Below are 19,506 nucleotides of genomic sequence, written 5' to 3'. Positions count from 1 at the left end.
AAACCATCTTCCGAAACTCAAAATGTGGCGCGACCTACAGACCCCGCTGCATCACCCCGCTCCATCTCAGGCTCGAGCTGTCGATACACGAAACGACTCCTAGACCTCGCGGCAACACCCCGCGACCCCTTTTTTATTTTTATTTTTTTTTTTTTTTTTTTTTTTTTTTAGTGAAGTATGTACAAGGATAGACATGGGACTTCCTCCCAAGTGAGCTTGTTTTAAGTCTCTAACTTGACTTCCTTTCTTTTTAGCTAGGCGGGAATGGGGTCGAAGAGTGGAACCGAAGTTCTTTCCTCTTCTGTTGTGGCTCCCATGTAGAGCTTAACCCTCTGTCCATTGACTGTAAAGTCTCCACCATCCTTGTTCCATAACACAATTGCTCCATATGGCTTAACTTCTTTGATCTTGAAAGGACCGGACCATCTTGACTTGAGCTTCCCGGGGAACAACTTCAGTCTAGAGTTGTAGAGAAGCACTTGATCTCCAGCACTGAATTCTCTCTTCAAGATCTTCTTGTCATGAAAAGCTTTGGTTTTCTCCTTGTAAATCCTTGAGTTCTCAAAAGCATCAAGTCGGATCTCTTCCAGTTCATTAAGTTGGAGAAGTCTCTTCTCCTTGGCACTCTTGATGTCAAAGTTCAGCAACTTCACAGCCCACAATGCTTTGTACTCAAGTTCAACCGGTAGATGACAAGCCTTCCCATACACAAGGTTGAAAGGTGTGGTTCCCAAAGGAGTCTTGTAAGCAGTCCTATAAGCCCATAGTGCATCATCTAACTTGATGGACCAATCTTTCCTTGTAGTCCCCACTGTTTTCTCCAAAATAGACTTGATTTCTCTGTTGGAGATCTCAACTTGACCACTTGTCTGAGGATGGTAGGGAGTTGCAACCTTATGCTTCACACCATTCTTCTTGAGAAGACTTTCAAACAGTTTGTTGATGAAGTGAGAACCTCCATCACTGATGACAGCTCTTGGAACTCCAAACCTTGGAAAGATAGTGCTTTTGAACATCTTTATCACCACTCTAGAATCATTGGTGGGACTTGCCACAGCTTCTACCCACTTGGAGACATAGTCAACAGCTACAAGGATGTATTTGTTTCCAAAAGATGATGGGAATGGTCCCATGAAGTCAATACCCCACACATCAAACACCTCTACTTCTAGAATTGGGTTTTGAGGCATCTCATTTCTTTTGGTGATGTTTCCTCTCCTTTGGCATGAATCACACCTAGAGACAAAGTCTTGAGTGTCTTTGAACATATGAGGCCACCAAAACCCAGCTTGTAACACCTTTGAGACAGTCTTGAAAGTGGCAAAGTGCCCTCCATAAGATGATCCATGACAGTGTGTGAGGATCCCTTCAACTTCTTCATCAGCTACTGCTCTTCTATAGAGTTGATCTCTACAAAGGATGTAGAGGTAAGGTTCATCCCAATAGTATCTCTTCACATCTTTGTAGAACTTCTTCTTGGCATATCCTTCAAGATCGAGTGGCTCTCTTCCACAGGCTAAGTAGTTCACCAAATCAGCATACCAAGGCCCCTTCTCTTTAGTTGCCTTCACCTCTTCAAGCTTCTTTCCAGTTTCACAAACTGCTACCACTGCTCCAATCGCCATGATTTGCTCTTCTGGAAGCCCTTCATCAATAGGGATCCCACTCTCAATCTTCAGTCTAGACAAGTGATCAGCTACACCATTCTCAACTCCTGGCTTGTCTCTAATCTCAAGGTCAAACTCTTGTAGCAGCAAGATCCACCTCAACAGCCTTGGCTTAGCATCCTTCTTGGCCATGAGGTGTCTCAATGCAGCATGATCAGTGTAGACTATGACCTTTGACCCAACTAAGTAGCTTCTGAACTTCTCAAAGGCATAGACAATGGCTAGCAACTCCTTCTCAGTTGTAGCATACTTCATTTGGGCTTCATCAAGAGTTTTACTTGCATAGTAGATCACATGAGTCTTCTTGTCCTTCTTTTGACCAAGAACAGCTCCCACAGCATAGTCACTAGCATCACACATTATCTCAAAGGGGAGATCCCAATCTGGTGGCTGCACGATGGGGGCACTAACCAGCTTCTCCTTCAACATCTTGAAAGCTTGTAGACATTCCCAATCAAAGACGAATGCAGCCTCCTTGCATAGAAGCTTAGTCATTGGCCTTGCTATCATCGAGAAGTCTTGGATGAATCTTCTATAGAATCCAGCATGACCAAGGAAACTTCTAATATCCTTAACTGTCTTTGGTGCAGCTAACCCAACCATTACTTCAATCTTGGCCTTGTCTACCTCAATCCCCCTCTCTGAAATCTTGTGTCCAAGCACAATCCCTTCCTTTACCATGAAGTGACACTTTTCCCAGTTCAGCACAAGGTTGGTCTCTTCACATCTCTTGAGGACCCTGCTAAGATTTGACAAACAAGCAGAAAACGAAGATCCGTAGACAGAGAAATCATCCATAAACACCTCCACAACATCCTCTATAAGATCAGAGAAAATAGACATCATGCATCTTTGGAAAGTGGCTGGAGCATTACATAGCCCAAATGGCATCCTTCGATAAGCAAAGGTACCATAGGGGCATGTGAAAGTCGTTTTCTCTTGATCATTTGGATGTATGGGGATTTGGAAGAACCCTGAATACCCATCAAGAAAACAATAATAGGGATGATTTGCAAGTCTCTCAAGCATTTGATCAATGAATGGTAATGGAAAATGATCCTTTCTAGATGCTTTGTTAAGTTTTCGATAATCTATGCACATCCTATGTCCTGTTATTGTTCTTGTTGGTATTAGTTCATCCTTATCATTTTTAACCACAGTCATTCCTCCTTTCTTTGGAACAACATGCACAGGAGACACCCATTTGCTATCCGAAATAGGATAGATGACTCCTGCATCTAAGAGTTTTAGAATCTCTTTCTTTACAACATCCTTCAAGTTGGGGTTCAACCTTCTTTGATGTTCTATAGAAGTCATAGATTCATCCTCTAGATGTATCCAATGCATGCATAAAGAAGGTGATAGCCCTTTAATATCATCTAGTGAGTAGCCTATTGTCTTTCTATACTTTCTAAGTTCATTCAAAAGTTTAGACAATTCATCTTCACTAAGCTCACTACTCACTATGACAGGGTAAGTTTCATTAGGGCCAAGGAAAGCATACCTTACACCATGGGGAAGAGGTTTAAGCTCCACTTTTGGTGCTTTGAGTTCACTCCAATCATCCTCTTGGAGATTCTCTTGTTGAGTAGCTGAGAAAGCATGGTGATCCTCATATGAAAACTCCTCATTCTGTTCTTCATCACTAATCTCTTTGTGAGAGTCCAGCATCTTCACATAGGCATCACTTTCCTTGTTCTCAATCATTTGGACCTCTCTCTCAATTGTTAAGGCATGTTGTAGAGAGTCTTCAAGTGCCAACTCCTCTAGAAGCTCATCAGCTAAAACCTCCATCTCCTCAATGTAGAATGCTTGGCTTTGAGTAATAGGCTTCTTCATCACTTCCTTGATGTCAAAGTGAAGAATGTTTCCCTTTCCAAGGTGAAGATCAATCTTCCCTTCCTTAACATTCACAACTGCTCCTGCTGTAGCCAAGAAAGGTCTCCCCAATATCAAAGGATCCGTTGGTTCTTCATCCATGTCCAACACCACAAAGTCTGTAGGAATCTCACAATTTCCAACCATAACAGGGAGATCTTCTAGGATACCAATGGGAATCTTTACTGAGCGATCAGCTAGCACAAGAGAGAGTCTACACTTCTTGTATTGTGTAAAGCCAAGCCTTTTAGCAATGGAGAGAGGCATAAGGCTCACACTTGCTCCCAAATCGCATAGACACCTCTCAAAAGCAAATTGCCCAATGGCACAAGGTAGAGTGAAGCTTCCTGGATCTTCAAGCTTCTTAGGGATGGTTAGCCTTTGGATAATAGCACTACACTCATGAGTAAGAACCACCATGCCTTCCATCTCCTTCTTCTTCTTAGTTACAGCATCCTTGAGGAACTTGCTGTATTGAGGCACTAGCATGAAGGCATCAATTATGGGCATAGTAATTTGAACTTCGCTCATTTGCTTCTCAAATAAGGCCTTGTATTGCTCCAAAAGCTGTCTCTTGAATCTACCGGGAAAAGGAAGTTTTGGTTCATAGGGAGGAGGATTGAATAGAGCTCCTTTTGATGAAGTTGCAGCTTCATTCTTGTTCTCCCCCTTCTTTTCTTCTCCAATTTTACCCTTTCCTTTTGCTTCAACTATTTTCTCCAAGATCTCCTCATTGGTTTTCTCATCCATAATAACCACATCATCATCCACATTGATGACCACCTCCCCATCTTGCTTCTCATTATCCCTAATGAGAGTTCTTGGTGGTAGCTGTTTTCCACTCCTAAGGGTGATGGCTTTCATTGTTTCCTTGGGATTTTGCTCTGGCTTTCCAGGTAATGCCCCTTGTTGGCGACTTGGCTGAGAGTTCATTGAAGCAAACTGATTCTCCAAATGTCGGATCTTGTTGTTGAGCTCATTGTAGCTTCCATCAATCTTGGAGTGAATTTTTGTGAACTCATAACCCATTGTCTTCTCATTCTTGGCCTGAAAATCCAAAAGTTTCTTGAACATTGCATCCACACTTGTATCTGAAGCTGGAGCTTGTGAAGAACTTCCTTGAGCTTGAGTTGACTGATTGTTGTTATTGTTGAAACCAGGAGGGGTGTTTTGCCTAAGTTGATAGCTCCCTTGCTGAGTGTTTTTCCTCTGCTGGTATCCTCCTTGCTGGTTGTTTGAGTAGGACTTTTGCTGGTAGTTGTTGTACTGAAAGTTAGGCTCCTTCCTGTACCAAAAACCATTGTTATTGATGAAGCACAGCTCCTCTTGTCCTTCCAAACCATCAACCTCATTAATCTTGGGAGGAATCTCTTGAATAGGACCACCCACAAAGTTGACCTGCTCTTGTTTAGCTTGGTTAGAAAGAAGCAAGTCCATCTTCTCCTGCAAGGACTTGATCTCTTTCTTTGTCTGGTGATCATCATTTCTGTTGACCCTATCATGCTCCTCGCTATAGACTGAGTCGCTCTTAGCCATGTTCTCCACCAGTTCCTCTGCTTCTTCTTCAGTCCTCCCCAAGAAGAAACCATTGCTTGCAGTATCAAGCCTGTTTCTGCACTGTGGTAAAGCTCCTCTATAGAAAGTGCTTAGCAAACTCTCCTTGCTGAAACCATGATGGGGACATTGAGCTCAATAGCCCTTGAACCTCTCCCATGCTTCACTGAAGCTCTCTAGACCTTTTTGTTGAAACCCGGAGATTTCGTTTCTGATCTTAGCTGTCCTTGAAGTAGAGAAGAACTTTTCTAGGAAAGCTCTCTTGCAATCTTCCCAAGTAGTGACTGTGTCACTTGGAAGAGTCTTCTCCCATTGGTGTGCCTTGTCTCCCAAAGAGAAAGGGAATAGCTTCAGCTTGAAAGCATCTTCTGAAACACCATTAGTCTTGGACAAGCCACAGTACTGATCAAACTTGTACAAGTGATCAAAAGGGTCCTCAGCAGCTAGACCATGATACTTGTTGTTCTCTATAGTGTTGAGCAGCCCTGACTTGATCTCGAAGTTGTTGTTCTCCACAGCTGGTGCTCTGATTCCCAACCTATGACCATGAATGTGAGGTTGATCATAGGCTCCAATGGCACGAGCTTGGCGCTGTGGATGTTGTGGCTGGCGCTGTGGTCTAAAAGGATCAACTCTTGGACCATTGCCTCCTTGGACTTCACCATCTTGAGGCAGATTCTCCATATCAAGCCCCAACCTTTGCAAGTGAGCCTGTTGCTCTACTTCTCTTCTTTGTCTTGCTATCTCCCTCTCAAGTGCTCTAATGTCTTCAACTCTTGGAACTAGGTTTGTTGGACCTCTGCTCCTTGTGTTCATACACCTGAAATGCAAAGGGAGAAGGACAAAGAGAAGCAATAACACAATTAAATAAAAATTGACTTAGTCTCAAGCAAATGACTAAATCCCAATGTCACAATCAACTTAGAATTTGGCAACGGCGCCAATTTGATGATAGGAGTTTCAAGGCTCCTAATCAAATGTTGTAGTATAAAGGATGTCAAACCAGTTCTAAGTGATTCTAAAGCAAAGGGAATGCAAGACCATGCTTAATCTAAGTGCTACCAGTTTTTGAGATGTTTTTAAACTAGATTACTACCTAAAATGCAATAAAGGACAAAGCTTTCTTTCTTATAAGAAGGGAGAACTCATGGGCTATGGGAATCGATCTTGGGTGATCAAGATTCAACCTAAAGGTGTCAACTTTGAACCAATCTATATCTACCTTAGACCTAGACACAATCCTAAGCAAACTCTATCCCTAGATGAATGCTCATTTACCTAGATAACTCAAGCATCAAATCCCTTTGGTTGAATGTTATCTAGGTAATCATTAATCTCAAGTCTACTAGCCATCTTAACACCTTTAACAACAAATCCCTTTGGTAAAGGATGTTAAAAGCTTAGGAGAGTTGGTTCAGGTATTTCATCAAACACCTTCCGGGTATGAAATGTCTAGAGCTCAACTTTAGAGAGGCCAACTCTAAAGTTGCATTAAAAGCCCTCTACTAGCAAGGAATAAGATTGATCTACACCTAAACACCTTAGATCTAGCTTAATCACCCTTAATCTCCCTAACCCATGAATCCAAAGATGACTACTCACTACTTTCCATGATGAGCCCAAGAATCAAAGATGATTTGGTGCTAATCATGATTAGTGATCAAGATAATCAAGCAATCACAAGAGAAAAATGATCAAGATAGGATCTTTCACCTAAAAGTTCTTTTGTGATTAGATAGAAAACAAGATAAGATCCTACAATTAGGTTTAGAGAGTATTTATGTGACTTCTAAGACCTAATGGGCTTAATTAATCACTTCAAAAGCCCAAATAAAACATAAGTTTTCGACATAAGATAAAACGCGGCGCGGGTGCACTAGGTCGCTCCCATAGGTCGCTCCGCAACACATGCTTCACCTCTCCAAAACGCGCGCGGGTTGATGACGTCGCTCCAGAGGTCGCTCTACATCCGGCGCGGGTGCGTGACGTCGCTCCCATAGGTCGCTCCGCATCATGAAAGTCGTCGACAAGAAGTTGGGCTTGGAGCGGGTGTATCACCTCGGTGCAAGACGTCGCGCCAACCTTCGATTCTTCTGGAGCGGGTGTCGCACGTCGCTCCCGTACCCCGCTCTGGTGCTTTGCTCGCCTAAACAGCATTTCCCACTCCCTTTTTGATCCCAAATGCTTCCAAGTACCTCTAAGATCTCCAATGGAAACTCCAAAACCTGATAAAGACTTATGCAATGCAAAAAGAGACTAAAATGCATGATTCCTAATCTAGATGATCAAAACATGCAAGAAATAGAAGGTTAAAACAATGTAATTATGCAAGATATCACTGGTTGGAGGAAGAAACAGAGGAACATCTCTTTTTTACTTGTCCTTATGCTAAGAAGATTTGGAGGGCCTCAGGGATAGATAATACTATCATAAATAGTTTAACGACAAGTCTTGAAGAGAAGTTAGAGGAATGTCTACAAGTCTCTAATGTGGCAACTCTGAATCATCATCATGACCTTCCTATTTGGTTTTTTTTTTTTTGGAGAATTTGGAAGAGAAGAAATATGTTATTATATCAGCATCGACAATTCAATTGGAAGAATGTTTTGACTAATGCTAAGAGTGATGCTCGACAATGAAAAAATGCTGAGAATCAAGAAAGAGACACATTACAAGACAATAGAGCATCTTATAGAGTAAGACATAAATATACATGGAGAATACCACCAGAACATTGGTTGAAATGCAATGTATATGCATCTTTTGTCAATACGATGGAACCGGCTACAGCAGGATGGGTTGTTCGTGATGCTAGTGGAACTTATCAAGGAGCAGTATAAGCACAAGGCCATAAAGTAGGTTCACCTCTGGAGAGCGAGCTACAAGCTATCCTTATGGCAATACGATACTGTTGGAGAAGAGGATACAGAAAGATTAACATAGAATCTGACTGTAAACAAGCCATCGAAATTTTAAGTGATAAGGCGCTACACTTTGCTTCTTACAGTTGGAAAAGAGAGATATGGTGGTGGGCGGAGAAGATTCAAGACATTTCCTTTCAATGGATAAATCGAGAAGCTAATAAAGTGGCGGATGCATTAGCTCGATCACTAAATTCTTCTATGCCTACCTATTGTTTTCATAATGATGTACCTGTAATGATAACAAATCTTCTACATGAAAATTATGTACAAGTTCGAAATTATTAATAAAGTAATAATTTTTAACGTTAAAACCTCTCAACTAAGTTTGTTTTGGGTAAAAACTCTCAAACTAAGTAATTAACGAAAAATAACCCCAAACTAACTTTATTTAATGAATTAAACCCTACCAGGTCATAATTACCAATACTACCGGTAAATCTTTAGCTTAGGAGTTTCGACATTAAGAACACATAGTTGAGAGGTTTTACCATTGAAAATCAAAAAAATCAAAATTTTATAATATTATCTAAAAATTAGTAAATTAAATTTTCAAAATTAACATTTTTTTTTTATATAAATTATGAGTTTGATGTGTTCTTAACATCAACATTATATAGGTATAAATTAAAAATGTAAACACCCAGAAAATAGAATAAAAATTATCTAAAGATTTATTATTACATTTTTATTAAATAAGATATAATTTTTATTATATTTTCTTGTTTTTTACATTTTTAGTCTTGTGGTTATTTTATTACAGGTAAAAATAAAATACAGTAACATGTTTTTAATTATTATATTTTTCTAAAAACAATATTATATGAATTATACAATATTAAAAATTTGAAACTATTTAGAAAATTTCCTTATATAATTTATAAAAGTTTCAACTTGAATGGCTGTATTTTTCCTTATATAAATTATTATTATTTAGTGTGCTTGTTAGTTATTAAATCTTGATTGGATGAAAATGAGCTTTGAAAAAAAACCTAAATGAATAATTATTACAATATGCAAATATATATAATTTTTACAATTAAAATGTTTCAAAATTTATCATATTTGACAAATTACTTATTTTATGAAAAAAAATATTTATTAATAATAAAAAATATTTATAAAATAAAAATATATTTACTTTAGAACATATACAGTTGTTCAATGTTGATACATTTCATATTAATATTAACAAAAAGATACGAAAAATATATATTCCTTCCGTTCCACAATATAAGACATTTTGGAGAAGTTTTGATGTTTCAAAATATAAGATATTTTGATATTTTTAAGGTACTTTAACTTTATTGAAAATTGGTTAACCAATAACTTTTTACTACATTATTTATGATTGGTTAATTTATGTTTAATATATATTATTTAATAATTTTATCTTTTAAAAAGTAAGTTCTTAATCCCTGTGCATTCAAGTGAAAAATCTTATATCATGGAACAGAGAGAGTATAAAAAGTTACGTTACTCTACCAAAACTAAAAAAAAACATTGATTCTAGATTTTCACTTAAAAGTTGATATATCATGTAAAAACTAATTTCCATAGTTTATAGGAAAACTATTTGCTAAAATTTTGATTGGCTATAGAAAGTGTTTTTTTTTTCCCTTAATTTTAGGGAATCAATTTTTTAGAAATCTTGATTAACTAATAAAATTGTTTTTGAAAATGAATTTATTTTAACCGAGTTTTAGATGGTTATAGACTTTAGCTGATTTTTGATATTTTTACTAATTGTTTTATCAAACAACCTTTTCAACAAGATTTTTTTTAAAAAAATGACTAACAATTTTATAATAATAATAATAAATTTATAAATAACAACGTTGAATTTAAATATTTTATACAAGTAAAATTTTAATAACAAGTAATTCTTGTTTTAATTTAAATGATCCAAAATTTCGTTGTCATTTTAGTTGGAGATTTTTCTATCAGTGCTTACCATGTATTGATTAAATAAACTAGGCATGTTTCAATAATAGTTAGTTTGCACTGGAAACTCCAAAAGCTAATAGCGTTGTTCGAAAGATCCAATAGTATCATAAAAATGGATGGTTTGAGTCTTATCTCTTCTTTTTTTAACATTTGGGTAATAATTACATCATCGTATAATCTTTAACTCTATTACATATGATGATTAATTTCCTATAATTTTGATGAATAACTCTACGGAAAATGATTCCACGATGAAGCTCTCCTCGAAACACTTAGATCGACATATGGTTCTACATGTACCACACATTCGATGGACATGCCCGCTCCACAGCAAACTGTATCTGCAGTACTCTGGAACCTTCGATAAATTTTACATCATATCATCTGCAAGAAATTGTGTTGTATGGGTTTCAAACCTCATACCTAGGTGTAGAAACCTTTAAACTTTGACCACTAAGCTAGGTGCTTCCATGAGTCTTATCTCGCTTTAGATTTTTCAGATTGGCTTTATGATTGGATTCAGAGAAAGTATTACAGTAAAAAATATATTAATTAATAAAGTTGGGACTGAAATTTTATTAATTTATAGAGTTATTAATTTACAAATTTTTTTTTGGAATTTCTATTTTAAAGTATATCTTTTATATAAAATATAACTTTACTGTATATACATTAATTAATTTTAACTCGACTTTCATATTATTATTTTTATATTGTTTGGTGTATATGAAATATATATTTTTGAATTTAAATGTGGTTTTAGATATACTTTTACTAAGTATTATAAAAAAATATTGAATTCTTAAGGAAAAAATAAAGATAATGCCATTATGAATATAAAAACAATAGAAATGTTGGTTTGTACATATATAAAATATATATCTATAAAAATTATTAACTTATACTTTCATAGAGTTTTCTAAGAAAATATTATCTTATTATTTTATCGATTTGTGTCATATTTTGAACTGCTCCAACTTAAAAAACATAAAAGTTTATTAATTTATAGTGTCTATTAATTTATAGAGTTTCTACTGTAAGTAGCATCAAATATTCCTCCTTTATTAGGAATTTTCATGTTGTTTTATTTTTTAAACTCGATTTGTTATGGAATATCTGTTTTGAGATATTCTCAAATGAATAATAACAACAGAACTGAAAGACAATAAAAATAACATCAAATAAAAATTTTTTTTCCGGCATAACATCAGATAAATTTTAAAATATCTTTTTGCGACAACAAACTATATTTTCAATAACTGAATCATAAAATTTATTATTTTCTATAATAAACAATTAAATTTAGAAAAATATAGACTAACAACATATTTTCAATCATATTAGCATAAAAACTCTCCTCTCTTATCTCCTTTGTATTGGTAAGTGAATTTTATTGGTAAGACTGGTAGTGTATTGCCGACAAAGAAATTTCTTAAATCAATAGCAGCCGACCAGCCGTGTTGTCTTTAGTTTGGACGACAAGGAGGCTTAATGTAACAATCGCAGTTGTGATAGTCTTTCCTTTGAACAATAATATTATCACATTCGCAACGCTCAAAATTATGTGGTGACTTTACCTCGTTATGACACCTTCTAGGGCCACATTTTTCAGGATACCTACCATGCCATCTACACATGTCTAGGACATTCGCTTTTACTATTTTCCGGCAACCAACATAGAGAAACAAATTAATAATAATAATAATAATAATAATAATAATAATAATAATAATAATAATCTCCTATATATTAACTGATGATCATTTAAAAAATTGTAAGATTAAGTTTGTACTAATTAAAAAGAAATCATGCTTATGTATCACTTAATTAAAATGTCAATTTAGCTTACGTGACAGCTTAAGAATCAATTGAAAAAATATTGGTCCAAATCCAATTATTAGGGAACATTATATTAACCCAAATTACAAGAATCATGTATTTTTTCTTAAATAAAAGCTATGACATAACCTAATATGGTTGACATATATGTGACTATAAATAATAAAGATTTGATAACAATTTTTGCATTTTTTTTCATTTTTGTTTAATTTTATATTGTTAAAAAAATTAAACAATCACATTAACCTTATAATAAAAGCCTTAGATTTTTTTTCTTATATGATATATTTTGAATTTTTTTTAAATAACTTTAAATTATAAAAATGAAGAAATCTTAAATGTTATATTTTAATTTTTTTAAAACGACTTTAATTTACAAAAATGAGAAAATCTTATATATTATATAATAAATTATATATTAACAACAAAAAATATTGTATATGTATAAATAAACTGATCAAATATAAAACAAAATTATCTATAATATATACAAATAAATTCACCATGCACAAATAAATTTGCTAAACAATGATTGACACGATATATCTATTACATTTTGCTCTCTTTTATATTTATCGCCAGTTTTGTTTGCAAGAATAATCAGAATTTTAACAATCCTGATCAGATTTGAAACAAGACCAATAAAACATTGATGATCTTGGCTCCTAACTTTTTTTTTAACATTTTTATATAGATTTAGATCCGTAAATTACAAAATGGTTTTATAATGGTTTTTGAAAACTGTTTATTGTCCCAAATTTGGAGATCCAGTTCTTTTCACAACAGTATTTACCTTTCACAATATTCGAAACTTGGAACATGAGAACGCATAAAACAACAACCGATATAGCACACTTCATGATTTCAGAAATGGATAAAAGGTTGTTTCTATTAAATGTAAAACCTTTTTGTTTTTCTTTATCAGTCTCGTAAAAAGATATGATGTTTTCTTGTCCATACACATTATAAATATACTCAACACAAACTAAAAATAGATCTTAATTTTAGCTTAAGAAATAAAACCCAAACAGATTCAAAACATATTGTACGGCCAATTCAACGAAGTCAGTGAAATCGGTAGGTTATTCTTAGAAAGAAAAAAAATGCTTTTTCTTTATTTTTTTGTTAGGGATTGAGGATACTTAGATTTTCAAGTTGACATCATAGTATTAACTGAAATACGATTAAGTGAAAATATTACAATTTGATTAGTCCTAAAATGTAATTTTGCTAAGATGACGTATACTATCATGTGATTTAATGTCACCTAGAATTAGATTTTGTGATTAAAGTAATGATTAGACAAAAGTCTTGTTTAAATAAAATGAAAACATTTCTGTTTAGTTATCGAGGCGTCTTGAACTTAACGCTAGTCTTATACAGTAATAACCGATTGGTCGGTGGTCTGTGTTTTTTGACCAGTGATAGTAGTAGTTGATAATGTCGATAGTGTACCAATAAGGATTACGTTAACTATGATAAAATATTGCTAACAAAAGATTAGTTAAGACTAACTGATAATAAGTTGGTTGTAATTAGAAGACCTCGTATTTATTTAGTTATTAGCTTTGTAACATAAAATACATGAGGTGTGTTGATTCTCAACTAATATTCCCAATACTATTCCCAATACAAATAACTTTTAAAGGAGCTCTGCTATCTTAGTGCAGAAAGCCGTAAAATTAAACATAAACTAGTGTGATGAAATAGAAGATTTAGGTGATTGAATAACTTTCTGACTAGCAATCACTACTACCACTTGTACGTTTTCGAAATGGTAAAATTCATAAATTGACATAAGTTGATATGATTACTAAAATTATCCTGGAGTTTGATGTTCTGTGTGTGCCTAAATAATCATTTTATAGCCCCCAAACTAAATTGACAGAAGCCAATGTTTCTTGTTTCTTGATTTACTTCTTTCTGAACTCAACATTTTTTTTCAAAAAGACTCAATATTTTTAAAATATGTATTTCATGTCTAAATAATTATCTTGGATATGCATTATTAAAGAGACCAGAAAACTAAATTCAACTTTTCGTATAAGGCGACTTCTCAAACCCGATCAATACTTCAAGATCTTAACTTAATGATGATCAACGGTTTTAAATAGAAACTAGATATTTTCATGTACCATGTACAGAAATAAAAATTTAATTTTAATTTTAATTAATTATATGTTAAAATTAAGATAAAATAATTATTTTCATTTAAATTTTTATTTAATAATATATATGTAAAATTAAGATAAAATAAATAATATTTATTTAAATTTATATCTGCTAATATATATGTATATATTTAAAATTATAATCTTGGAAATATTTTTTATCTATTTCTTTTGGTTAACATATATATTATCTATTTATTTTGGTTGAAATATATTGAATCAAATTCTATAAAATTAAGAGAAAATTATGTTAGGTATATAACTATCAAAACATATAACAAATAATCTTTCTAAAATTTATAGATATTAAAAAGAAACTAATGGTATTGGGATTATAATTTTTTTTTTAATGCATAAAATTTTGAAGAATTGTTTTAATAAGAAAAATTATATAATTATGAAAATTAGAATTAAATAATATTCTGCAAATTACAAAATATTATTATATTATATTTTATCATTATATTATTTATTATTATATTCCTCTTGTATGGAGTGAATTGTATGAACAAGCATCGTTGGTATTGCAAGGATCTTCCTCCTATTGAATGCTTTTCTCTGTGTATGGTGCAGTGTGTGTGGTCCTACATGTTACACTAGATGCAATCTTTCAAGAAGTTTATGACGCCATTGTAATACGATATCACATGGTTTTTTTTTGGTGATCTGTATGGCCATTCTATCTCTTATATTATCGTTGTTGTTGTTGTTGTTGTTTGTTTGGCTCTCAGCAGCCTCTTTGTATCCTCCTTTGATGGAGTTTAAACATATTTAAGATCAATGAAAGTATGGTTTGACAAAAAAGAAACTATAAAAATATATTTCAGAAAACTAGTTTCAGCTATCGTTTATGTGGACTCAGTTCCACTGTCTTGGCTAACGAGTTTGGATCTTCTTAGTCTAGTATAGCCTTTTGTTGAAAAAAATGAATTGTAGATATGTTTAACTTTATAAAAGTTTATTTAAATAAGACTAGAATTTGACCCGCACACCCGTGCGAGTATTATTTTCATTTTTGCATAGATTTCGAATATTAATTGTACAATCTCATCTTTTCTGGTTTGTCCTCCTCTTGTTAACTCAAAAACAAAGCTTTGATGTTTATTGAGTTTCTCCCTTTAAGATATATATGCTTTTGTCTCTTATTGAGACTACCATTTCTAAATTTACTTCCAAATTATTCTGCCATGTTTATATATTTAAACTACTCAGTTAAAGAAAACTTTTTTAAATAAAATATCATAAATATCAAAACCATAGAAGAAAGATGTATCATAATGTTGTTTTTAAATATTTGTTCGTATTTGTCATGTCTCCACTTTATTTCTTCTCCAAATTCCATATGATTTGAAAATAAAGGAATTAAAAGAAAATTTTGAAAGTTGTTAATAACTTAATAATGACACGTCTGTGTATTAATTGGTGAATGAAAAAATTAGAGACACACTTCTAAATATTTTGATAAATGTTTAACATTTTTAATTCTTTTTCGAATCAATATTTTGGAAAACATACATTTCAAACCGACTCATGGTAAAAATCAGATAAAAAATCACCCACAATTAAAGTAAGTACTATTGACCAAAAAATCAATATCTTGAAAAACATATCCTACAACATAACTTTGTCACAGATTTTTGCTTTGTTGTTTTATATTTGTTTAGGAATAATCTATTATATTTGCTAAATATTAGGTAATCTGGTGTAGCACATACGATTTTATAAGGACACAATATTTATTATGTATTTTGTAATTTCATTTATTAAAATTATTTATGGTTAAGAGTAAAAAAGGAGTGGCATTCACTTGTAATTATGTAGTAAAAGCTATGGTTATTTCAAATTTGTACTCATGTTTTAATAGTTTAGATGATATAAACAAACAGAAACAAAACAAACACTTTATCCTACATTGCGTTAGATTTTTTTTTTTTGAACTACAGAAGAAAAAAACATCTAACGCACTATAAGTGTGTGTTACCCTTTTCTTTTAGATGTTTGTCAAATTAAGTGTGTTATCCTGTTCTTTTTTTTTTTTGTAAAACGTTTTCAACTAAAAAGTGTTATCACATGTTACCGTAGTCGAAATTTTTGTTTTTTGCACTGATTATATTAAAAATTAAAAACACATCAAACTCTCCCCAACAAAGGAAGAGTTGCAGTAGCAGTACAAAGAGCTGATTTTGCTAGTTGATCAGTGGTGGAATTCAAAAGTCTTGCAACATATTTAAACGATACAGAGCAGAATTTAAAGATAGATTTCGATGTCCTGGATGATTCCGTAGAGATCAGCCATAGGATCCTTCGAGGTGATTGCTACCAAGAGAGATTGACAGTCTGTGTTGAAACAGAGTTTTGAAAAGCCCTTAGCATGGGCTGTGACGATGGTCCAGCGTAGAGCTAAAGCTTCTGCTGCAAGTGAGGATGTATCCCTTGATGTAAGGAATCTCCTTCCTTGTCCTTGAAGGTACACCCAAAGCCTGCCATGTTGTCCTCCTTTTTTCAAGCTGCATCTGAAAAGCAAAGGATTGTGTCATCCTGATCGGTATGACCAATAGCTTGATGCGGTGTTGGGTAGATGTAGGAAGTATTGGTTGTGCCATGTTCCATTACCTAGCGTTCCATACAGCTTTGGAGATTAAATCCTCTGGTGTAAAGTTTCTCTCTTCAAAGATTAGATAGTTTCTTGCGATCCATATCTCCCAGAGAACCCACGGTAAAATGTCAGATACGACCCTTATAGGCGGGAGACAAATTGCATTTTTTCCCCAGCTTTAGAACTTCTATGAAGTCATTATAGCTCCTAGAGTCTAAGGGTTCGCTGAGTAATGGGGAGGACCAAACCTGTTTGGCAATGATATGTTGTGTAAATCAGAGGCATACCCATGATTAATTATTATTGGGTTCAATATACTATGTTAAATAAAGATAATAATGTCAGGTGGTGTCAAGAAGGGGTCGAACATGGGTTTATGTGGGTTCATAGGAGAGAAATTTACCATCTAAGCTACTGATATCATATTCTTCATATGCTAAAATAATTTTTATAATATTTCTGTGATGTCAGATGACACCACTTCTTTCTTAATGTGTCCGCCTCTGTGTATAATGATGTGCTGTGGACGGAATTCAAACTAAAAAGTGTTATCATATGTTCCGAGAACAAACAAAACTAACAAAAAAAAATAAACGAGTGTTGTGTAATGATTTGTTGTTGGACCTACAAACGCATTGAATATGAACATATTAATATAATTTACTATTAACCTCAGTTATTTTTGAGAAATTAACCTGAGGTTTTTACTACATTGATCATGTACAATGATGTCAACATTCATTTCATTTTCAACACATTTTTTTTTCATTTTTAACATTCCACATCATCTTTTTTATCTTTCACCTAATTCATTCAACACCCACTTCATTTTTAACCTTTACAATGGTTTGTTTAAAAAATTTCAACACACTACCTTACTATTTTAATTCAAATATTTATCATTTATAATATAACAATTACAAATTAATAATTTTATTGTAATAACTTAGAAATTAAAATAAAATAACTTTTAATAATTTTTATTTTATTTATATAACTATCTTATTTAAAAAAACTAATACTAAAATCAATATTATTTAAAACAATTAAAATAGTTGATTATAATGAAAATACGTTTTTCTGTATCCAAATAAAATGAGAGTAGTTTCTATTTATAGATCATAAAAAATCGTAAATTTTGATATAATTTTTATTTTTGAAAAAATAATTCTATTATAGAATAAATTAGTTTGAATTATTGGATGAATACTAAAATTAAAAATATGCCTAACAATTTATTTCAATCCAATCGTGCCATGTGACGAAGCTGACCCATTAAAAAAAAGTTTAAGCTGTTGAAAGTTTACAACGCCGTTAATACCACATAGATTTGTTCTAAAGTTTCAACACCCTTATTGGAAAAGGTTCAACAGTTGAATTTTGGATTCAATACCCCCATTGTAGGTGGTCAAACCGATTAATTAATTCAAATCACTTGTTAAAATGGTGACACTTAAAAAGTAAGGGAAACTGATAAATAATGATTATAATCCATTCGGACCTGACATTTGCGATCCATGTGTATAGTTTTGCTTTAACGAGCCACCTGCTCTATCTCTCTTCCGAATATGCAATGCATACTGAGACCACACGACTGCTTTCTTTTCCTTTCCAAATATTTGATCCGAATAGAACACACAAGACCAAAAGCTCAATATATCATCATATCATTCAAACCATTAACAACAAAAACGTTTTAACCAAAAAAAATTAAAACCAAAGCGTTAATATATAAATCTTTAACTTTGCCAAAAACTACCAACCACGTTACAACAAAAAATTGTAAACCTAAATAACAAAAACCATATTGTTACTATATAAATCTTTAACTTTGCAGCTAACTACCCAACCATATAACCTTTAGTAGAAGTTAGTGGGTCCAATGCCTCAATCCATGTATGGGGAATCTCTCTTTAGGTTAAAGTAGATGGGTAGGGAAGAAGACTTGCCTACTTTTAAAATCATGGGGATCACAATCGAAACTTTTAATCATTGTATAACCCATGATCTCGATTTTCCCATTCTTTTTTCTTTTTAACCAAGAGAAATTCATGTTCGTCCACTCATTTCCGCAGTTAACTAAGGATCGAATCTACTTTTCCACAACAAAATTATGGATTCAACCGGTTGAAGTCAACCGGTTGAAGTCAAAATTAGAATTTCACTATTTTCTATGTATATCAAAATATACATTGGTTAGTTCTCAGTACTAGTGCACAATGCACATGTATACTAGGTTAAGATCCGCGCCTCGTGCGGGATGATGAACATTATATATATATAAATTATTTTATATATTATATGTTTATAACATATTATGAAATAATAAATAGATATTGAATAATTAAAAAGTCATTATCTACTACTTATATAATTAAATTAGTGTGAACATATAAATAAATTTTATAAATCGAAAAAATATTTTTTCTATTTGATATGATATATAATTAAATTTAAATGATAGTAACATATATATGGTATATTTTAATATTAATATTTATTAGATGATGTTTTTTGCTCATATTTTTTTTTTTATCATTTGTATCTGTTATAGCAAAAACTCTAAATTAGTGATAACAAAATTTTTACTGTGGGATTAATTGCTTAAGTAATTTATAATATTTTAAAAAATTAAGTTGTCAATATTTTTTCAAATTTTTTATCAAAAAAATGTTCAAAGTAAATTTCAAAATTACGATATTTATGTATTTTTATATGGCATGTAATTTAATTTAAAATGATACATATATTTATATATCTTTTATTTTTGATACTTATTAAATGAGACTTTCAACTTACATTATTTTTTAATTATTTGTATCATGTCATAACAAAAGTTTTAAATCATAGATCACAAAATTTGAATGTGAAACTTTTAAGAGTTTTAGTAATTTATACTTGTTTTAAAAAATTAAAAATATAATATATAAACA

The 19,506-nt window shown here is 32.7% G+C and overlaps 1 protein-coding gene and 1 non-coding gene across 2 annotated transcripts; one reads left to right on the top strand and one right to left on the bottom strand.

Moving 5' to 3' along the window:
• Positions 1-210: 210 nt before the first annotated feature.
• On the bottom strand, positions 211-5,131 carry LOC103833713. Its single transcript, XM_033281069.1, has one exon. It carries the CDS (start codon positions 5,079-5,081, stop codon positions 255-257), a length of 4,827 nt encoding a protein of 1,608 aa, XP_033136960.1. The 5' UTR covers positions 5,082-5,131; the 3' UTR covers positions 211-254.
• Positions 5,132-5,211: 80 nt separating this feature from the next.
• Positions 5,212-5,318, top strand: LOC117128819. Its single transcript, XR_004452210.1, has one exon. It is a non-coding gene; the product is annotated as a small nucleolar RNA R71 (small nucleolar RNA).
• Positions 5,319-19,506: the final 14,188 nt, after the last annotated feature.

The sequence above is a fragment of the Brassica rapa genome, chromosome A09, assembly GCF_000309985.2.
Source record: "Brassica rapa cultivar Chiifu-401-42 chromosome A09, CAAS_Brap_v3.01, whole genome shotgun sequence".
In the NCBI taxonomy this organism is placed as follows: domain Eukaryota; kingdom Viridiplantae; phylum Streptophyta; class Magnoliopsida; order Brassicales; family Brassicaceae; genus Brassica; species Brassica rapa.
Note: the sequence above shows the minus strand (reverse complement) of the source record. Positions and strands in the feature narration are given on the sequence as shown.